This window comes from Juglans microcarpa x Juglans regia, chromosome 2D (genome assembly GCF_004785595.1).
Source record: "Juglans microcarpa x Juglans regia isolate MS1-56 chromosome 2D, Jm3101_v1.0, whole genome shotgun sequence".
In the NCBI taxonomy this organism is placed as follows: domain Eukaryota; kingdom Viridiplantae; phylum Streptophyta; class Magnoliopsida; order Fagales; family Juglandaceae; genus Juglans; species Juglans microcarpa x Juglans regia.
The window spans coordinates 4,541,826-4,565,612 of record NC_054596.1 but is presented as its reverse complement, the minus strand read 5'-3'; the positions used below and the strand labels follow the sequence as shown (position 1 = coordinate 4,565,612).

Genomic DNA, 23,787 nt, shown 5'->3' with positions numbered 1-23,787 from the left:
AAAAAGTTGAATTGTTTATTATATTTTGTATGAAAATTTAAAAAAAATATAATAATAAAATAAGATAAAACATTTTTACTGTCCAAACGAAGTTAAATAGACTTGAAGTACTGCTATATGCCCATATATGCTATTTCCCTAGCTCTTAGTATATATAATATTGGTCAAGCTTGTAATTTATTTTTGGCAAATTCAAGAGTCACACCTGTGATCGTCGTCGACCCTAGCTAGGTAGCTATAAGGCGCTGAACATAGATCAGTACTTACTGAGCTAGCTACTGGGTTCAATCAAAGATGCATCTACATCTATCCAATTTCCTGAGCATATTAATGTTTTTGAAATGATCATCTGCTTGTCATGATCATGATCTGCATGATGTGCCTATAAGAGAATCGAGTTTGTCTTTAATGAAGAACCGCCGGCGGCCATGATCACGTATAATATAATATACTATGATATTTATGATACATGCAGCATGCTAATTATCAAAAGGAGAAACTACTAACAAAAGGATCGAAGAGGCTCGAGGTCATGACGAAGATTGATGATCTACTTCTACAACGTACATCGTCCAACGTCCCAGTCTGCTTGGCAGAAGAAAGCCACGTACGTACGTACGTACACAGCCAATAATCCCGTTGATCTCTTTAATTGACGACGGACCACTTTCAGCGAGTAATTAGCATTTTTCAATTTTCCTTATCAATCAAAAGCTTTGCATCGCCAAGCTGGAATATGTGCGTGAGTATGGAGGTGAGTGCGTATAGTACGCGAATCCAAGCTAGCTGCATGCACAGCATAATAAACAAGCCACGCAAGTGTCATCAATTGATTCTAGCCTGACCAAATGATCATCACTCAAACATTCTTCATGTGAAGGAATAACAACCCTTGATCAGGATCGAACAGTACAATCCGTGCGTCACTAATTAGGCTAGCTACCTAGTGTCAACTAAAATTATATATAGACATTCATCGATCTAAACAAGTACAAAAACTAAAAGTAGGGAAATTAGACAAGTTTTTTTTTTTTTTTTTAGCCGAACAAGACAACTAGTACTAGTACGTACTAGTGGCCGGTAAGTTATCAACAAGCTAGCTGCATATTAGATGATAGGTTTCAAGGTTTCCACATGAATAATATAGTTCAATTGAAGTTTGAGTACTAAGGCCTGATCGGCCCACAGCTTGGGCTTAGCTAAAAAGCTAAAGATGCAAGGAGTGATATTTAAGATGGATTTGGGGTATCGAGTTACAAATCTTACCTAACAAATTAACTACGTACGTACAATGAATGAAAAAGAACAACTAGATAGGAAGGAATTCGTCGGAGATTCACTTCTGGAGATCATCATGGATCAGTGATTAATGCAGGAGATTAAAAAAGGGCTGATCTGTAAAATTAATATTCTCATCCCGGTAACATATTTAATTGCTATTTATAAAAAAGATTGACCTAGCCGATCGACCCATGAAGCTTTAAACATTAAGGAAGCAATATTTAACAAATTAATTATTATTAGTAGCTTTAAGCAATTTTCTCCGCACCACCAAAGCCTTTACACTCAGATCAGAATCTTGTCGGTCGAAAGTATTCATATATATATATATATATAGATATGGTCTATGCATGTTTAATAAGGCGTAATACCTAAATCAGTAAGTTCATATATATATATATATATATATATATATATATATTCGACGGGTAACTAATTAGAGTTGATCCTTAATTGATAAGAAATATATCATGCTGTCCTGTTTCCTTTCATGGCAGATAATTATGCTGTCTGTTTCACTAAAAATTAGAAAAGGAACCATGCTTATTTTAAAGCAAGGGGCCCAATTAACACTTATTTTTTCCTTTAACAAAGTCTATTATCCTTGATAGCTTTACCTTTAATAAAAGCTCTCTCTCTCTCTCTCTCTCTCTCTGAAACTTATAATGCATTACATAAAGTAATTACTAGGTGAATATAATGTGCTTTATTAATTAATTAATTTGCCTGGATGCTTTTGTAGACCTTCCCTCATTCTATGAAGTTCTATTTTTTTCTTCTGCTAGTATTATTTTACGTCTCATGTTATGGTTTAAACAATTTCCAAGTAGCACTACTACCTGTACTTCTCTTTGCCATTGGCTTCTTTTTATTTCTTTCTACTTTCTCTTTCACTATATTTTTAGTTATTTACTTGTTTATTTTCAACACCAACAGTTCACCAAATTTAATAATCCAACTAGCTATAGAAAAAGGGACAAACAGAGAAACACCACATAAAGAAAAGAAAATTAAAGAGAACAAAGATCACTAAAATCTCCCGAGATGGGCCTTCCTGCTAGCAGTAATTCTCAGCTTTTATTTTATGCAGTCTAGTCTATGCTTTCTGTCCCTATAGCTCATCATCGACTTGAAACTTTGTCCTTGCCTTCTACTGGCCAGGGATATTGGAAGTTCCTTCGTTTGAATTGAGCTAATTCATGTTCCCTCTCTATGTGGCATTTCAGATTTCTATCTCCGAGCTGCAGAGAAACAAAAAGGTTGAATTTGTATTCATGTACCATTTTAGCTTGCTTCTCTTCAATTTGACTTTATCATAGTTGCCACCAAAAATTTCAAGAAACTGTGGTACACTGTTCTTGATCTGTAGGATTCTATAAAGCGCAATTTTCAACCAACTTCCTTTTGACCCCAATCAAAATTAAAAAAAACAAAAAAAAAAAAAAAAAATTGGATCTTTCGTTTTCATTCTTCTTGATCAAGTATTCACTTTTATGCGATTGTTTTAGGTGGATAAATTGTGAAAGAGCTTTACCCCTGGCTTGCTATGGATTGGGACTGGAAGGACTTTGCATGGGATTCAATTGAGTTGGAGGAAAAAGAGGAAAGTAGCAGCCTTGCTGGCCTTGTTGGTTGCAGTAGCATAGGTGGGCAGAAGAATAGAGGAGGAGGACTTGCGGTGGACTTGAAGCTCGGCAGAGTATCTGATTTGGAGGAGAGATCTGTACATGGATTAAAGGACAGAGGGGCCTCAACAACAACAGTACGGTCATCACCTTCAGGGCCATTGAAAAGGAATCGGGTGCTCAGTGGAACCCGGAATATTGTTTCATGCTTAGTTGATGGATGCAAGTCAGACCTCAGTATCTGCAGGGATTATCACCGGCGCCATAGGGTTTGCGAACTCCACTCTAAGACCCCAGTTGTGATTGTAAGGGGCAAAGAGCAGCGGTTCTGCCAACAATGCAGCAGGTTTGATATCAATAGCATGCTTTTGATGGACAAGAATTTTATTTCTTTTCTGTCGTCGGATTTGTAATTTTTCTTGATTATTACATATAAGAAGTTTATGTCCAATCATGTGGGGGTTTTTTCTTTACGTATTATAGATTCCATCCTCTGGGGGAGTTTGATGAGGTAAAGAAAAGCTGCAGGAAACGCCTTGATGGACACAACAAGCGCCGAAGAAAATCTCAGCCAGAACCCCTTTACCTGAGTTCTGAGAAACTTCTCTCCAATTACAAAGGTCTTGGAATATTCTTATCTAAGTACTGAGAAGACTATCTTATTGCTGTGTTCAATGCGTAATTCTGCCTGTCAGTTTGAGGCTGAGAAATGAAATTGGAACCATACATTACACATCTTGCCACTCACCTTTAGTTTAAGCAAATTGCTGAGCTTTCCCAAAAGCTTCAACAGTTCATTGAGTCAATTAGGGAAGTGGTTTAGGGAGTCCATCTATTACAACTATTCTTATGGTATTTCTGGGGAAAAAGGTGAAGTTGCACAGATAATTTAATTATATGGTACTGCCGAGTTCCTCAAGTGCGCTTGAACAGGCAAATTTGAGATTGCCGGTCACCGGATTCGAATCAATGAATATTCATTGATAACCATCCAATCCTTCCATTATTAATTATACTCGAGTACACTGCCTCTGAAATTGACATTTCTCTCTGTAAACCAGGTCCCAGAATGTTGCAATTCAGTAGTCCACACATATATGCAACTACTTTGAGAAGCAGCACCTGGCCTGGGATAGCCGGCACCGACGGACAACGTCCCCTGAATTCCTTGGCCTTCATTTACAATGAGGGAAATAAAATGTTCTCTTTCTTACAGGAAAATGGCCCGAGAATAGGCAACCAAGCAGCCCCTGAAGCCTCCCTCTATCAGCAGGCACCTCCCAATAGCAATAATATTGCTTCAACAGAAAGTGGAAGGGGCTGCCACAATATATTATCCGATGGGCTAACACAATCCATTGACTTGGGTTGTGCTCTCTATCTTCTGTCATCACATCAAACACAAACTCCAGCAATAGGTCTGAACCCCCTGGTTCAGTCCAGTGCGAGCCATCCGATTCAATCCTTGGGTTCAGAACAGCAATTTCATGGAGTTGGAGTGTCTCAGTACTCACGCTCTCATGCTGTAAACGACAAGTCTGCAGGTATAGTTTTGGTTCCTGTTGCCAATGAATACTGCAATGGAGGGTCTCAAGGGGCGCTCGATGGCTTGTTGGAAAGTGAGGCCTCACGAGCGCTTCCATTCTGGTGGGAGTAGTCAGCTCCTGAGGTAATTTCGTGGTTGGGTAGTTTTATTTAGACTTTCAGCTTCAATGATGTAATGGGGAGTGGACAACTAACGAAAACTCTCCTAGCTTCTCGTTCAGGAATTGAGCATGCTGTGTCATAGATACTTGTACTGTGATGCATTTCGTTCTCTGTTTCTGCTCTTCTATCTCCATATATCCATGTTTGAACTATAACACTTTTTTTCTTGGTTGTGATTAAAAAAAAAAAAAAACATTTAAACTACATTCTGATCCATGAATTATGTGCCAGGTTTCAGTTTTAATCTTGAGCTGTCGATTATTCTTTACGAGTAAAATTTGGGAAATATCTCAATCTTGCCCTTATCTTATCGAGTTATCGTTACTAAAGTAAAATAATTATTCATGTTATTTACATTTTGTACATAATATCCTTTTTTACCTCTACACACATCCTTATGATACCAATAATGGAGACAAATGAAATTATGAAACTTACTTTATGGTCTAGAGACATACATCTCTATTCTCAAGTTTACTTTGATGTGATCAGACAAACATTTGATCTATAACCACGCTGCTTTAAGAGTTTTGACAAATGAACAAATACCATACATAGTTCAGAAACCAAAACTCAAGTTTGGGAAAAATAAAAGGTTAAAAAAAAAAAAAAAAAAAAAAAAAAAAAAAAAAAAAAAAAAAAAAAAAAAAAAAAAAAAAAAACAAACACATCAACATTTCGTCAAGTTACCTTAACTTATGCGACTCTCAGCTAATGGCTTTGTCGTATGTAGAATTTGACAAACCAACAATAGCCGAGAGACCCAGTCGACACAATTTCGAAGCTGAGACAAAAGGGCATAATACTCTAATAGCTTCGCATCCATTGAACAAAGCAAACAGAGACTAGAACACTTGTAGTCTTAACATAGACTTGCCATTGCAGTAAAGGATAGGAGAGACTTTGAATCTGTTTAGGCTTGGCCTCTGGAAAATGTCTCCGCCCTTTAGGGTTGATTTGGACAGACCTTGTCCAGTTATGCTTGATCCTATCGAGAGGTCGATGTTATTTAGCATGCCATTATTTTTTTCATAAGTATACATAGAATATCATTATGAAGGGAGAAACGGAGGTTCCCTTTCTAAAACAAGGATGATTTTATTCTTTGTAAATGCACATTAATAAGTAAGATGCCAAAAGGCAAACAAAGACAAAATTAAGAAAATTTGGGTGCAAATAATCCCAGGCATCATCAAGACTTGTTCTAATAAAATAATCAATTAAAAAAAGTTCTAATAAAATAATCAATTAAAAAAAAAAAGGGAAAAAGAAAACATAAAACTAGGTAACTCTTGTAGTACGCCACAAAGCTCCCTCTATAGACACATCAGTGCTTGTCCTCCTTGGGAATGTCTTTTGGAGGAACCTTTGATTCCAGTTCCTTGGGAGTTGCCTTCTCTGCTGCCCTGCAAGATCCATCAAAATTATTAAATGTCTATTTAGATGAAACCTAAAGATAATCACCAATTAGAAACTACAGGCAAGAATGAGAGAAATCAGACTACAGAGCTGCTACAATGCTACAATAGCACCCACTATTCTTCTTGATTGGAAAGGTCATTCAAAAATTACCGACCACCTAAGACAGCTTCTGCCACATGTTTTCGGATCGATCTTTTTTTTTTTTTTTTTTTTTACATTTTTAATCAATGCAATTATAACTGATACTTGGGATAATTAATTAGCAAAGAAAACAGAGGTAGACCAAAAGTTGTTTTATTTTTTGTTTTTTTGTTTTTTTTTTTTTTTGGGGGGGGGGGGGGGGGGGGGGGTGTTTAAGTACTCAAGTTGAATTCTCTTTACCAAGTATAAGCAATCGAGGTTCAATTTTCAATTTCTACCAATCATTATGACCGACCATGTTGTAAATGCAGTTTTCTCACATGCCTGTCCATTTGTAAAGGGAAAGAGTAAGAATCCAAACAATTTATTGTCTATTTCTATCAATAAAATTTGTTTACTAATAAAAAAAGAGCAATGCTACAGACCCCGCTCACAAGTCCCGCTTGTAGATCCCGCTTGACGTGGCTAGTTACGTGATAGGCACGTGTTTATTTTAATTATTAAAAAAAAAAGGGGGATCCTTCATTTCACAATCCCGAAAACCCCTTTCAGCTCCTCTAGATTCTCCTTCTCAGAAGTTAGCCCATCAAATTCAGTTAGAAGAAAAAGAAGAAGAAGAAGAAGAAGGAAGAAGTAGAAGAACAACAACGGGATCCTTCATTTCTGAAAAGAGGAAACATCATTTTGAAACTTGTGATTTTCTAAGGTCTTTTGGTTCAATGAGTTTTCCAACTCTAACTTTTCTACGGTGCAGGCCTCATATGTACTCTCATAACTTTTGTGCTCTGTTATCAATGCTTCCCATTCAGTAATCTTTTGATTGAGAAGATGATTTTCATGGGTAACATTTTGTAAATTTGATTCTAAAAGTGGCTTTGTAATCACTAAGAGAATGAAGATCATCCAGAGCTTCCTGCAGCCTAAGCATCAGTAACTCCTTGGATTTGGTTGAAAGCTCCGGCTGCCGTGTACATTCTTCCAGTTTCTCTTTCACAAGTATAAATTCACAACCTGCTTCATGCAAACTCTCCTGTAGAGTTTTGGAAAAAATATCCAAGTACACGTTCACTAAATGCATTTTGCAAACTTCTTCTTCAATCATCTGGCAAAGCCCTTCCTGCAAGCATAGTGATCTTTTCAAATCCTCTAAATGAATATCTCCACACAAGTTCTCTGTGGAGGCGATGGAAGGGTAATGTAACACCCCTACCCCAAAAGTGTGATTTTATTATTATTATTATATTGTTATTTTTATTGTTATTTTATTAGATATGTTTTGAGGTAGTAATTTGTTTTGAATAGGATTTCTCTACTGTTAAACTATACGCCTCTTTTATCTTTCTGTTTGATCTAGAGTTTCCTGATTTGAAATTATCTCTAACTCAAACACTTCAAAACTCTAATATCCTCTCAAGTGTTCCTTTCCTTGTGAGAGTAGTTTTCCAAAGTTTAGTCAAACTCAAACCCCTCCAGATCACTCACAATAGCTTCCTACCCCTCATCTATAAAACCCACGAGAACCTTAGCAAAAACCATGAAACTTTCACGCACTAGCCACCATAGCAGCCTCAGCAGACAGAGAAAACCACTTCCCAACAGCCACCCTAGCACTACTCTTCATACCAAGTCAGCCACCTCGCCGGAAACTACCACAAAGCACGCCAACGGTAAGCTCTCCTTCCTTGACGACGTGCATCGATGCCTCTAAGCTTATTTTCCATCATTTTCTCTCCACCGTGAATACTAGAAGCAACGGTGTTTTCTACTCAGCCCTCCGTTGACCACTAGAAGAGTCGGATCACCTCACAGCAGCCACATAACCCGCCGACCAGGCACCTCCCTCCGCCTCGCACTCCTTCCGGTAAGTCCACGCCGGAATCTTTCTCCCTCCTCTCTCTGTTATTCTCAGCTAAGCAGTTTTCTCTCTAAACCCTCTCTCACTCATTCTCTTTCTTGTGCCGCACGACTGCCCAGAGAAGCCCATTACGACGCCGACCACCCCTAGCCACCGTGAACCTCGGCCAGCCACCACAACCCTTCATCGCAGCTGATCCCTCTCTCGGTGAGTCCCAGATGCACGACCTGAAGTCTTCCCCATAAGCCTGTGTTTTCTTTTACTTCCTTTACCTTCAACCTTCCCAAAATGTCCTTGCCCAATATGCTTGTTTTCTCAAAATGCTCTCCTATTAAGCTAAGTCTTGTTGGACATGTTTTATATGATATAGTAGGTTGGGCTGGGTTTATTTTCATAAAACACTCTGGTACATCGTTTTAATGGGCTTAGCTTTTAATTGAATATATATATGAGGTAGAGACTTATTTTTATCAGAAATATTTAAGGAATTTAAAGCATAATCTTAAAGTATCTTTTTTTCGTAAACTATTAAGTATTATTCTTAGTATAATTAATTAATTTTTTTGATAGTATAATTAAATTATCTCTATATATGATTTTAAGCATTTAGAATGCTATGAAACGTCTTTCTAGGAAAGTTAGTGACGATTAGGCCTCCTATAGGTAGCACGCTACAAAGTGGGAACCAGGAAGCGACACTAAGAGGTAAATAGTATGATCATATAAATGCATGCGTACTGTGAATATTATTGTTATGTATGAAAATATGATGTGCTTATAATGGTTATCTACGCTACGCTAAGAGACAAGTCAAGGTTAGAATCCTTTCAGGATCTTTCATGAAATATGAGATTATGCTTGAATGAATGATTTGTTGTTTGATTGATTGAATGTTACTAAAATCATATGAAAGCCATGAGATGTTCATGTCAAGTATGCCATGTAATAGAATAACCAGATTATACAAGCCATGTTCATGCAATACTTAGATTATGTATGCCATGTTCATGTAGTACTTAGATCATGTATGCCATGGAATGTCATGTTAGGCTATGTCATGTTATGCTTTGTCATGTTATGCTATACCATGTACAAGAATATGCCATGTTATGTTATGCTATGTACAAGAATATGCCATGTTTTGTCATGTCGTGTTATGCTATACCATGTACAAGCATATGCCATGTAGAAAAATATGCCATGTACAAAAATATGTCATGTTTTTTCATGTCGTGTTATGCTATACCATGTTATGCTATGTCATGAACAAGAATGTGTCATGTTATGCTATGCCATGTACAAGAATATGACATGTTAGAACTGTTCATGAAGCATTGAAGCCTAATAAATTCTCATGCATTAAGAAAGATAAGAAGTTTTATGATGCCACGGACTCAAGTGTGGTTAACCACAAGTTAAGTGAAACACGGACCCAAGCGTGTTTCACTCCATGTTATGCAAGTTAAGTGAAACATAGACTAAAGCATGTTTCACTCCATATTATGCAAGTTAAGTGAAACACAGACCCAAGCGTATTTCACTCCATGTTATGCAAGTTAAGTAAAACACGGACCCAAGCGTGTTTCACTCTATGTTATGCAAGTTAAATACGGACTCAAGCGTGTTTCACTCCATGTTAAGACAAGATAAACAAGTTATCACGCATTCACATTACATGTTTGCCATGATTATGTATGCTTCCGCTCATGTTAATGATGAATATATATATGCTATGTGAATCTGTGACGATATATGTATGAATGTAAAGTTTTCATAAAGTTATATTACGTGTATGATTGTGAATCTGTGATGCTGTATGTATGTTGTGAAGAGTCTTTTGAAATTAAGTCCATTCTAGGCTAAATTATATTTTACGGTATGATGTGCTACTTACTGAGTATGCGACTCATTTTTGTTTGTCTTCCTGTTTTCTTTCATGTTTAATTCTCACTGATGGTGATTATGATGACGCAGAGCTGGATGGCCAGGAGTAGATTTAGTACAAATAATTAGGAAGGAATAAGTGATATTCACACAAGAATTAGATCCCTTTTATGTCATTCATAGGATTAGATTATGTTCTTTTACTTTACCTTCAGTTTTTGAGACAATTGTGTTCAATTTAGTTTTAACATTTTAATTCTTTTCAATAAATGAGGTATTTCAGGATATGAATCTCTTTACCGGGCATTATGTTATGAATGTTAGTAACATTTCTATCCCACGGGAACGGGGTGTTACAGGTAACGTGGAAGCTTGGAATTGGCTGGGTTCCTCGTCGTTCTGTGGAGGCAATCGACGAAATGGTATGTTGACTAGGTTTCGTTCTATTTGTTGAAGAAGACAAGGTTTTAATTTTGGTTTTTAATTTTTTAATTTATTCTGTGGTAGCCACGTTAAGCAGGAGCTGGGAGCGGGAACAAACGAGTGTGGGCGTAGCTTTTTCCATAAAAAAAAAGAAGTTAAGAACACGGACAACATGAAAGTTGTGCCAAAGCTCAATAATTTAACGTGTGGGATTGTAGAGATTGCCATTTCAAGCAGCCAGCAAGAATAAGCAATTCCCTTTTCCCCCTCAAATCAAATCAAAATCAACGGTCATTCTTCACAATGATTACCACAGGAGTTTAACCTTTCAGGTTTTTGGCAGTCCTATCCTAAACCTACTCTAAACCAGTAATCCTATTTAGACGGAAACTACAGCTAAATCACCAATTAGTAACTACATAATGAGAGAAATGGGAGTACAGAGCTACTACAATAACACCCAAACAGACGTCAGATAAGTAAAAAAGCCTGTTAGTAAGACCAAAGTTGGATTTTTTTTTTTTTTTTTTTTTTTTTTTGGGGGGGGGGGGGGGGGGGGGGGGTTTGGTTTGGTGTAAACACTAAAGTTGAATTCCTAAAGGTGTAGTTGTTTGCCCCCATATCGTTGTTGACATCCTCAAGCGGAACCGTACTTTGAAGTGAAGCACCTACGACGGTGAGAAATGGCAATTTCAATTTTTTAATTTCTATCAATCATTATGACTTGTATATTGTTCTCAATACAATGACAAAAAGACCACATCCACAGCTAACTGCTGAGTGGTTTCTACACACCCTTCCATTTGCAAAGAGGAAGAGTAAGAACATAAATTATCATGAAATCTGTGCCAAACTTAGATAATTTGGCATACCCAGATTGCAGAGATCATTTCAAGCAGGCAGCAAGAATAAGAAATTATTTTTCCCCCAATTCAAATCAACATCAACAGTATTCTTCACAAAGATCAACCATGGGAGACTGGGAGTGTTTAATCTTTCAGAGTTTTGGGAGTCCTATCCAAAACCTACCGGAAAACAGTATCAGTCGCTAAATTCTCTAACTTCTACTTTCTCACAAGTCCAAGAAAAAATTGGTGAGTCACAGGAAAACGAATATCAGTAATCTAGTCATAACTGAAGCTGGTAAGTGTGGAGTTTCAACACTTATTGCTATTGAAAATGTTACTGATAAAGCGAAAACCTAAGTTTATATGCTGAAGAGGAGATTTTTACTTGGAAGCAGAGGCAGATTCTTCTTCAAGCCAGTGGCGGATGTGCTTGACGTTGCGCCTGAAGACAGCGGCCGACTGCTTGACGTCGCTCCTCAGCAGGAGAACCACGGCGCTAACCCCTGCCACCGTAAGGATGAGGTTTGTCAACGCCATTGGCTTGTGTTTTTGGACTCCGAAATGAGTTCGCTCTCTCTATCCAATAGCAAAGGATCAAAAATTTGAAGAGGACATTGGTTTTCGAGGGTTTTAGGGAGTTTCTGGGCGAAGAGAAGGACATGCTCGGAGAAGGCGATTAGATTGAATTTAGCCTTTCTGTGGGCTCATATTGGGCCTTCAAAAGCAGGTCCAAAATCATGGGCCGCCAGTTCATAACCCAGCCCGATAAAATGAGCTTCAACCAACACAAAACTTATATTTTAAGATTACGTTTGGATGTTGAGTTGATTTTAGCTGAGTTGAATTCTTTATAAATAGTAGTGAGTTGAGTAGTGGATAGAGTTATGTGGAGCTCATCTAAACTGAGTTTAAAGTGTATTTAGATGTTAATATGAGTTTAGTATTTTTTATAAGAAATTGAAAAATATTGTGGATCCCATGTATAAAGATGTTTTAAGTTGAAAAAAGTTACGTGTCTCACATATAAAAAGATTTTGAGTTGGGATGAGTTTAGTAATTTAAGAATTGAGTATTTGAATATTAGACTCAGCTTAAAATTAGACTAAATTCAACTGAGTTCAGCTGAGTTTAGAGATCAAACGCAGCCATGGTTGGTTTGCTGTCACTATATATAAAGAGAAGACAGAATTGATGTAAATCCCTTACACTATCATACTATATCCAGATATATGAAGTACATGAGAAGCCTTGCGCCATAAGAAAAGACAGGAATAAACCACTAATTGAAAGCGGGGCAATCTTTGTTTGTCAATAATGCACTTTGGAACACAATATGATGTCAATTTTCTAATCCAAACACTTTTTATAATTTTGAAGATAAATAGACACAACATCATGTTAACCCTATTGTATTAAATGTTGGGGTCTACATTACCTAGTTTCGTTTATATAGTAAAAGTGTTTTATCTTATATTTTACAATTTCTTGTCACATATTCAAGGAACACATCATGTTTTTCGGTTGTATGCATTGGAGTTGATCTCCCTAAGCAAATCGTGAAATATTAATTACACGTACGTACAGGAAACAAAAAACCGCGCGTTAGTTTTCAAGGGTTCAAAGATCATATAAAGAAACATACTCTCATTTCCAATAATCACCTGAAAATTATGAAGAATAATGGTAGCATACCAATGACAGAGTACTATTCAACACAGTTGTGTATTTTGAAAAATGTCACACATTGTATTTCATAAGGAGTAATTCTATATATAATTATAAAGTGCGTAAACATCGCGTAATCATTTTGAAAAGTAGTGAGGTCTACTATTAAAAAATTATTTTTTTTTCATGTGGGTCTTATATTTTATTTATTTTTTTTAAAATGATTACACGGCGATTACATAATTCTTGATTACAAATATATTTTCTCTTTCACTAGTGATGACTATATATACACAGCTAATGTTAACATAAAAGGAATGAACTCGTTAATGTTGCTTTACTATATAAAATATTACAAGAAACAAAATAAGGCAAGTAAAAACAGAGTTAATGAGCATGATTTTCTTTATCATCTGTCAATTTAGATAAGAAGCTGAAACGCCAACGAGGATCAAATCAATATCACTGGTACTACGTCACGCATATATATAACGAACACAGAGAGTATCTGATCCCAGTTGATTCATATAGAAGAATCAAGAACAAACACAATCGCGTGGGACCCTAGCTAGCTGCTAGCCTGCTATAATTCTTATGTGGAATGATCAGAATTCCCCTTTTTTACTCAAAAAGATGACATAGAAAATAAAAAGGAAGATAAAAGAATATAAGAATCAAAGTTTCTTCTTCTACTTCTTCTTCTTCTTCTTTTCTTTTGTGTGTCATGTGCAAGTACTACTGTGTGTTTTTGACATATTATATGACATTTTTTCTGTCTTCCTTTTTTTTTTTTTTGATTTTCCTGATATACAGTTTGGAAGGTTAATGTTACTAGATTCACAGCATAACTAGCTAGTTGCATGCAGGTGATGTCATGGGAATGCTTGCCCTAAATGCTATCTATATATGGTGATCTATAGATCAGAGAGTACGTCTGAACATTAACATATATATATGATATTGGCACGGCTCAATCAAACTAAAGGGCCCAACCATTGAGAACTTTGATTTGATTGAGCCATGCCAACATCATGATCAACCGTTCCTTGTATTGCCAACAAACTTTTACGTACACATCAGCATATATAAGGAAAGTACGTACAAACCCATGCCATAAACATGATCTAGCTAGCCTTCCTCAATATTGATAATGCTACATGATCGTACGTGCTCATGCAGCCACTGAGAGAATTGATCAGTTCGGGACGAACCCAAAGAAAACACATGCAGGATGAACCAGCCAGAAACCAGAATTTAACAAAGTGATTTTACAGGCGAAACAACAAGAGGAAGCTGTCCAAAATGTTCAAAGTACCATGCATATATGAGAGATGAGAAATGGACTTGCTTTTTAAAAGGAAGGGGCACAGCGGTAGATGAAAAACATAATACTAGTTTCTTTTTTTCATGGATAGCGATTGATCTAGATATTGCCGTTGAGCTAGAGCATTCAGCTTAACGTTTGTAGCTAAAGGTCCCACAGATTTCCATTTGAATTTTTCAGAATAATTGTCATCACCATTGTTGTCAGCATTGCATCATATATATATATATATGTGTGTGTGTGTGTGATCTGGTTTTCTTATGGCATATGTATATATATATATATATATATATATATATATATGAGTAAGTTTCTCCTTGATTCCCTAGATCTCAAAATGCACGTAATGCACGTAGATCAGTCGGCCATGTTTTCAAAAGATTTCATACGTACAATTAACAGTATTAAATATTATATATAGAACTCATATGTTTATTGTCATGAGTATAATCTCTCCGATCCTTAAAATATTGAATCATCTAATTTAAATTGAAAATTGGAATTATCTCTATCTGATCTCTATATATGGCCATCTCAGAAATCACACTCGTTGACTTCAAAAGCTAATTGGCCGGGTATAGGCCAGATTCATTTAAACACACCAAAACGTGTAATCAAAGGTGTAAAAGAATCCCATTTGTCTAAAAGCAGTTTGTGTGGTAAATTTGTATCATTAGCCATGATACATTTTTTTGGATTTCGAAGATGAACAGTATGGTCACATATACCCACAATGATACTTGATTGCATGATGGAAAACTCTGGTGGCAAGCACTTATGCGCACCGATACGCACTGAAGCGCTGACATGTCACTAGTTTTAATGAACAGCTCGAAACGAACCGTTTGGAAAGGCATCTAATTACACGGCTGACTTCGTTTGAGCGGGACTACGATTTAAATCAAAATATGAATTCAAAACGCACAGTTTTGAACCAAGTGAAGGAGACGAGACTTGGTTCTTCTCTGGTTTTGCCCCAGCGAAGTGAAGGAGACGAGCCCTCGTTTGCCCCGAAGCATACTTCTCTTCAAGCCGTCAAAACCTTCCCTTTCTCTTGCCTAATCTCTTCTCTAGTTTAACCCCTAAATTTTGATCCCATTTCTCTTGCCTAATCTCTCCTCTTCAAGCCGTCGAGCAATCTCTTCTCTTCAAGCCGTCGAGCGCCTCTTCCCTACGAACAAAGCTGCGGCCACCGGTTCTCTCTCTCTCTCTCTCTCTCTCTCTCTCTCTCTATCTCTGTGTAATAGATAAATACGCATTTGATTAATTTTTTGATGTGTATATATGTTGATTTTGTGATTTTTTGAAGTTAGGTTTCGAATTTAGGTTTTGAATTTAGGTTTGAAACATGGCCATTCGCATCCTGTCTGTCAATGTGGTTTAGATGAGATTAAATTAAGAGAAATTTGTCATGGTAAGAAGCTTGTGGGCATATGAAGAACTGCAGAATCATCTGTTTTTGCTCTATTACCCACTTTACATGTGATCCTTTAGTATTTGCATCGGACATGAACTGCTAACTTTTGAATGGGCTGTGAAATAAACATTTAATGAGCTTGGCCTTAATCTTCCAAATTATGTTGAACTGATCTTCCAATTTAGTGTGGAATTTTGAATGGGATTGCAAAATACACAATAGAAGTCATGGCAGAGGTAATCAAGAATTTTATAACTAAAATTCGAAAATCATGGACATTTAGTCCATTAAACCAATGACCCCTGCACATAAGAACACAATAGAAGTCATAAGATTTATTTATGCTTGTTTTTGTCTTAGAGTGTCATACAGTGTTTTGCTGATAGTCAATGAATTTGAACTGATTATATGTTGGATTGGTGGCGAAATTAGAGAAATCATGACATTTATTATAAAAAATGTGACTTGGAGACAAGCGGATGAGTTTAAAACCTATATATTGGAGACAATCATGACATTTTTGGAAATTATTTTTTATGAGAAGTGATACTATTATTGGAATTTTTTTTTCCCCACAATTTTCTTCTAATGAGGCTGAATATATTGAAAATCAGCATTCTGAGTTACTTTGGCAAGTAATTCAAGTCAAGAAGAGAGGTTGAAGTTTAGTAGAACTTCAACATTTCAACATTCTGGTTTGCTTAAGTGTGCATACTGTCACACATATATTGTTAGTAGAACTTCACATAACACGCAACTAACATAACATGCGTGTAGAGCTGCTGAGCCTTTGACATATCTCCATATGCATGCCATTTCCATTAACTAATGTGTGTAGAAATCAAAGATTCTAAAGTACTACTTAAGTTTTCTCAGTTCAATTTCTACAAACAACTTGAAACTTCAAATATCTTTTGATTCTCTAATGCATATGTGTTTATAGCTAGTGATGTTCAGCTTTTGTATCCCTACTCTGTTTTTCTAGTTGCTTGTTTGGTTTTGGGTTTTGTTGGTAATGAATAAGGAGAAGGAAAAGAACAATAAGAGTGTAAATTTGCAGTGAATCGCTCATCTGAGATTCTCATATGATGTAGCCTAATTTGTTGGTGCTTCTTCTAGCTTTTGAAGTTGATATGTGCTTCAAAAGGGCACCCAGCTCATGGTATTGAGCACCATGCTTGGAGATTGGAATCTACATTCTACAAGCATGTTAAATCTTCTTCTTCGACCCGTTTCATTTTATTGTTTATGTCGACCAACTAGTCCTGACAATTTCATTGTTTCAGTTGAAAGGGTAGCTGGTTCACCAACTAGTCCTGACAATCTTCTTCTAGCTGGTTTTATTGCAAAGTTATGATAATTTGCAAAGTGATTGTAATATAGAATTGAACTAATATTTAAAGTTTTGCTAAGTTTTTGTAATTTGTAAAGTTTTGGTAATATGCGAAGTAATATTCAAAGTTTGTTGGGAACATGTTTGTGGAAACCCGCTTCTTCATTAGAATATCATCGTCAGCTTCTTCATGGACTTCAGCGAACAACCCAATGTGCACCTGTGGGAAGCCCGCAAAACTTAGAACATCGAATACGCTAAGAAATCCAGGCCAATCATTTTTTAGGTGTCCAAATTACAATACAGAGGTAATTTTTTTTTTTTTTAAACTTTGACGTGCATGTTGGTTTCTACGAAAGTTTAATATTTTACGTCTGTTTCTTTATAATCAGGGATTACCACACTGCAACTATTTCAAATGGGCAAATCGCAGTGAAGAAAGAGAAAAAGATCTTATGAAGATAGAACTTGAGTTGTTAAGGAATGAGGAAGAGCTTTGAAGAAGAGATGAAGAGATTGTGAAGTATAAGTTGGGAATCCACAACGACCAACTTGATATTCAAAGGCAACAAGCAGAGATCCGGCGTGGACGCACACTACTTAAAATCTCATAGATTATTTTTATATTAATTTCATTGTATTGCATCTGTAAACAATGAAACCATATTACTCGAGAGAAATTTGTATATACTTTTGTGGCTTTTGTTGTGTATAATCTTAAGCAACTAGTTGAGAAATTTAGTTTTAAATGATGCATGTGCATCAATAGTATTGTATATAATTTCAATGTGTGAAGCTTGAAATGTGATTTTTATGAGACAATTTATTATTTATACCTTGGTCATGAGTGTCATAAATTGATTATTCTAACATGGAAAATAATGATCCAGGCATTATTTGTCCTCATGAAAGTACTTTAAACAGTTAAACAAATCATGACAAATTCTTGGAAAAAAGAAACCATCCACAAATTACATGAAAAATTCTACAAAACAGTAACATAACTTCAAGTCTCTGATTTCACTTTAACAAAATATAACTTCATTAGTGTCCCTGATTTCACTCAACAAAATATAATTTCATTATATACAAGATTCTATTGCATATACCAATAGCATACTCCCTACTTCACAAGTATGACTTAACACTTACAACTCAAAATCCCAACCTCCCATCATTATACCAACCGAGTCATAACATAAGCAAGTCCCAACACATAATTAGAAAGAGATGAAAGTATTTCAACATATTCATCCTTGCACATGTCCTTGATCTTCAGTCCCATCTAGAGCTTCATATGTGCCATCCCCAAGTTGGGTTTCACCAAAGTCCAACACTTCGGTAATGTTCTGAAGAGGCTAAAAATAGATATAAAAGTGTATGGGTTAGAATCATATTGTGAACTTCAAAACAATAAAAAAAAGTTAGAATAAAAAAGTAAGACAATAGAATCATGAACTACCTCAAAGACAACACTCTCTTGTGTCCCAACATTTGTTTGCCCAAATAAATTTCTGCACGTGTCATCCCTGTCGATATCTCTTCCATGTGACTACAGATCAATAAAAAACCAAATGAAGTCTAACAAACAAATATTGAAGAGATAAAAATATCAAATATTCATAATGGAATACTGAGTTCACCTGTTTACGTTTTCCCTTTTGAGTAGCATTCTTGGTTGTGGATTTGACTCTCTCAATCATTGATTTTTTCCTGAGGCATGGCGGTCTCCATTTGCCTCTAACTACAAGGGGACTCAGGACTTTCTTTGAATTCCCAGCTGTAGGTGCATCGACAATTGTATCTGCAACATGTTCCAAGGGTCGTTGGGGCGACTTTTTCGTGCGATAGACGATGTTCATTGCATGTAACTTATCTATCATATCATTAGCATGCTCATCACATGACGCTGCATTTGTGGCAACGTCATAGCATACCTTTAATATATTTTTTTTATAAGTTCAGAAGAAAAAAAAGAATGTCAAAATCCCACCACGTAACAAACCACGACCAACAAAATCAACGTGAATGTCACAAAGTGAAAAGAAGAAAATGACATACCTTCAATATACGTGAATACCTGCTCACTTCTGGCCTTGCATCAACTGAGTCATAAGTACTTCGTATAAAAGTGTATGTTCTTTTAATGTCCTTCCTCCATCGATCTAATATATACTTTTCTGGCACATTTTTCACTTTGTTAACTCTCATAATGGCTAATGCATATCTACACAATATCCCTCTCATTTCGAATAGTGCACATGAACACTTCACATCAACTTCAGCCTCATTAAAATACACCGTTTGGGTCACCTCCTTGATGAAATCATCAACACAAACTTCATCTTCTACATGGTACGTTGCAATTACATCATCCTTCCGGTGTAGAGTTGGAAGAACACCAACCATTCCTATTACTTCTTTTTGAACTTCTCTAAATTTAGAGTTGGTGTATGTGGCTTGAAATATCTTCTCAAGTGGAGAAATAGAGACTGCAGGAATTGTGACGTTGAATGAGTGAAAATCCGCCGCATTTTCATTTTCATTTTCAATCTTCTTCCTCAACGCATTATCGAATTGATCAACAAACTCTTTTAAGTTTGTCCTTGCATGAACATACCCGTCAAAGAATGCATTCATGCTCTCACTTCGTTGGGTTGTACTCATTCCAGCCCAAAAAACTTCTTTCAAAAATACCGGTGCCCAATAGGTACGCTCAGCATATAAATTCTGCAACCAAGCATTCTCCTGCAAGTTGTATGTTGTAATCATCACTTCCCAACATTTCTCAAACTCCTCTATTGTTTGAGAGTCATACACACACTTAAGCAACTGACTTTTCAACCCATCTTTGTATGCACCATGTGAACACAGTTTTTCAGGTACTTTCTTCAGTATGTGCCATAAGCAAAATCAGTGTCGGGTATTCGAAAAGACAAGCGCAATTGCATTTTTCAAGGCTCTATCTTGATCTGTGATAATAGCCTTTGGAGCTTCACCATCCATACAGTTCAACCAACTCTGAAACAACCATGTGAACGTTTCTGTATCCTCATTAGAAATCAATCCTGCCCCCAAAAAGATTGACTGTCCATGGTGGCTTACACCAACAAATGGTGCAAACGGCATCCCATACCTATTTGTCAAATAGGTAGTGTCAAACGTGACAACTTCACCAAAATATTTGTATGATGCCCTACTCCGTGCATCTGCCCAGAAGACATTTTTCAACCTCCCATTATCATCCATATCTAGTAGTGAAAAGAATCCATTATTCTTGTATTGCATCCTAACAAAATATTCATGGAGGGCTCCCGCACCACATTTCCCAAGTTGAAGGTGGCGTGCCTTGTCAATATAGTTACGACAGTCTTTTTCATTAAATGGCAAGTTCTCAAACCCACCTGTTTCTTGCACAAGAGCGGCAAAGCTCTTGTTCATTCTGATACCAGCTTGATCATTTATATCTAGCATTCTCTTAACAGACAAACTCACTTCTCTATTGCAGCGGAAGAACCTCGATTTTTGTAGACTTAGGCCGTGATTGTGGGTATTGTGAACAGTCAACAACTTCAACACCCCTTCAAAAAACGTAGCGTTTATCCTTGCATTGCAGCCTGTCTTTGATGTCGGACGTGGTCGAGCGACATTTGTGGTCCGATTCCGTGCCTTCCCACTACGAGCACAACCCAATGTGATATATCTGAGCCTCCCATCCTCAAACCTATGACTCCTTTGTGTCATTATCCCAAAACCGCATTGTTTCCCATAGCTTTTATAGTAAGAAATTAACTCTTCTTCAGAGTTAAACACCATCCCCAATTTCGGCTCCTCAATGATATCGGCCCCCCCTCAGTATGCACTGCAAATTCTGTCTCAGTCTCGTTGTCATCTTTGGATTCAGAGGGCGTAGACAAAGTTTCAACCTCCCTCGAGTCAAGTGTTGGCTCTTGAATTTCTTCTACATGGTTTGAGCTTGCAGTGTTTAAACCAATCGAAGAGGAGGTTGATGACTGAAATCCCAAAAAAAAATTGCATTCAATTGACAACAATATTTTGGATTAATTTAAGCATTTTGAAAAATACACACGCTACTTAAAAATTTAACTCATCACTTGACAAGTCCATGGAGTTGGGTTGGCACTAGGACGAGGTAAGAATGGTGGGAACCAAGCATGTGGCATTGGTGTATGGCCCTCATACATATAATTTGAGAAATCCGAATAAAAAGACATTGGTATCACCTAACATGTAGATCAATAATGACAATTAATCAAAGATATAGTAATAAATATAGACATTAATATAAAACAAGTTATATATACATTAATTCAATCACCTATTACGCGCGATCGACCGATCGATGCTTACAAAACATGATATATAGGTAATAATTAATTATAATCAAATAAAATTAAAAATCTATTTCATTAGCGAAGATTCTCTTAAAGATTGTTCATATATATTATAAGCAGTACAAGCAGTACAAGCAGTACTACTTTCATATATATATACACGTACTAGTTTAACCAATTATATAAATATATACATATATAATATAAGGCATCTAATTATATACACGTACTAGTTCGACCAATAGATTACTGCAGTACTATATACACACGTACTAGTTCAACCAATTATATAAATATATATATAAATATATATAATATAAGGCATATAATATAAGGCATATAATATAAGGCATCTAATTATATACACGTACTAGTTCAACCAATTACAAGCAGTACTTACACCACTACTACTTTCTTGTCTCAAAAAGAAAGCATCTAATGTTATTTTTCCAATCAATTCATATATATATATATATATATAACAATTCAAACTAAAATGGTCTAAAGATAGATCAAAATCAAAATTAAATCTATTGGCTGGCGTGCTCAAAATTTTTTAAATTCATAATACCTGATTTGCAGGATTGATAGATGTATCTATGCAATGAGGTGTTGAAAAATATGTATAAAATGGTCTTGATATCATCTGATTTGATAGATTTGTTGATGGATTTGTGGTAGGAGGTGTGATAGGAGATGCGTGCTCTTTCCCTTTCTCCATCAGAATACTTTGCTTGAAGAGGAGCCACTATAGACTTAATAATTTTGTTGATCAGTGCTTCAATGTCCTGCACAAGAATAAGAGTGTAAACTGGAAATTAATCCAATACAATCACTAAATAGACAAGACAAAACTTTTAACATACTTGGGATTCCAAATCCAAGCAATGCAAAAAAAAACTTCAAATATTTAAAACTTCTTAAAAATCTCAAACTAAGTTCATAACAAGTTGATATTCTAAATTCTAGAAATGCTAAACATAGATAGAACTTTAAACAACTAATTTTTCAATGACAGCTCTACTTCCCCTTTCCCACCAGTCATGTGATGTTTTTATGTTCTTCAATCGTTTTAACCCTTCAATCAAGATATATTGTACAAAACGTTACCATAATATGATTCCCAACTCAATTATGAGATCCATAATGAAATGAAAGTTCATTGGTAAGGAGGTATTGAGGAATCAAGACTCTTATAGAAGTGATTTTCCCAATAGCCTATAGCACAATTAAAAGGCATATCAAAGTGAGATTTTGAGGAATCAAGACTCTTCTAGAAGTGATTTTCCCAATAGCCTATAGCACAATTAAAAGGCATATCAAAGTGAGATTATGGGCAATAATAAGCATTATTCTCTCATTCAAGGAAATCATTTACCTAATTTAAGCTTGATGTAATCTTCCCTCTAAAAGAAACATTGGCAGTGAGTAGCCCATAGCTGGGAAACAAAACAGGATAATAGCAGAAGCATGAGGCATGGCAGAGAAAATATGAAACATTATTCAAAGAAGCAAAAGGCATGACATCCATAAGCATGTGGGCATAACAAGTGCGCATCACATAGAAAAATATGAATTCACCAGCCCATCTAACACATACTAGTTCATTCCACGGTGGGCGACTCTTTTAGAGGAAAAGCTCATCTCTTTTTTACTCATCATGGCTTATATTTAACCCATTTTTACGAGAGTTTTAACACTGAATCATGCCTTTTTTTTTTGTACATTCAGATAGCTCACATTTTTTCCTCTAAAAAATTTTAGTTGCAAAAATATAATAAATAAATGTGTACACTTACTTCAGATCAATCTCACCATCGAGTGCAGCTGAAGAGATTTGGAGAAGGCTTTGTTGAGAAAGAGATTTGGAGAGACAGAGGGGAGCGACTGTACGAATTGGGAAGCGAGGGAAGTGAGCTGGGAACTGGGAAGGAAGATGCGGGCTGGGAGGGAACAGAGACGCTGGCTGGGAGGGAAATAGAGGGAGATGAGACTGGTTTTCATTTTCTTTTTATTTTTTAAATTTACTTAAATGCCCCTCCATCTGCCATGTCATCTCTCGGTGCACAAGTGGTACGCAGAATGGCTTGTACCTAGCAGAATTGTTGCATGATTATACTCAACGTGTTGTCATGGATGATGAGAACAGTAAACAAAGTGCAGAAAATCAATATAGAAAAAGAGAGATCGACCACAAATTTACATTAACTAAGGCTAACGTTCACGGGTTTTGAAGAGGTAAAATATACTATATAATATGTATAATAATTTTATTGATTTGTACGAGCTTTCATATTCTCTCAAGCTGATCTTTGTTACATTAATAGTTATGGGGGAAAATGAAGAGGAAGGAAAGAAAGAAGAAGCTAGAAGGTCTCGTATGCGTGTAAATTAAAATCCATCTCCCCCTGATCTTTTGCTCTACATCATGCAGTGTATCTTGTCAATTTCATCCCATTCTTGACAATAATTTGTTCTTTTGTCTATTCTCTCTTTGCCTTGCAGTG

General features: G+C 36.2%; 2 protein-coding genes across 3 annotated transcripts; one reads left to right on the top strand and one right to left on the bottom strand.

Annotated features, from left to right (window-relative positions):
* The first annotated feature begins 2,226 nt into the window (after nucleotides 1-2,226).
* LOC121250687 (squamosa promoter-binding-like protein 16) lies at nucleotides 2,227-22,880 on the top strand. Of its 2 annotated transcripts, none has more exons than XM_041149870.1 (5): nucleotides 2,227-2,344; nucleotides 2,508-2,540; nucleotides 2,790-3,252; nucleotides 3,390-3,526; nucleotides 3,968-4,819. In XM_041149870.1, the coding sequence occupies exons 3-5, from the start codon at nucleotides 2,828-2,830 to the stop codon at nucleotides 4,561-4,563; spliced, it is 1,158 nt and encodes a 385-aa protein (XP_041005804.1). In that variant the 5' UTR covers nucleotides 2,227-2,344; nucleotides 2,508-2,540; nucleotides 2,790-2,827; the 3' UTR covers nucleotides 4,564-4,819. The 2 variants fall into 2 exon arrangements, with proteins under 2 accessions (XP_041005804.1, XP_041005805.1); XM_041149871.1 differs by lacking the exon at nucleotides 2,227-2,344 and adding an exon at nucleotides 22,747-22,880 and having other exon boundaries at nucleotides 2,356-2,540; nucleotides 3,968-4,455.
* On the bottom strand, nucleotides 5,715-11,852 carry LOC121250688. Its single transcript, XM_041149872.1, has 2 exons — nucleotides 11,572-11,852; nucleotides 5,715-6,019 (listed from the first exon to the last, which is right to left on the bottom strand). The coding sequence occupies exons 1-2, from the start codon at nucleotides 11,721-11,723 to the stop codon at nucleotides 5,941-5,943; spliced, it is 231 nt and encodes a 76-aa protein (XP_041005806.1). The 5' UTR covers nucleotides 11,724-11,852; the 3' UTR covers nucleotides 5,715-5,940.
* Nucleotides 22,881-23,787: the final 907 nt, after the last annotated feature.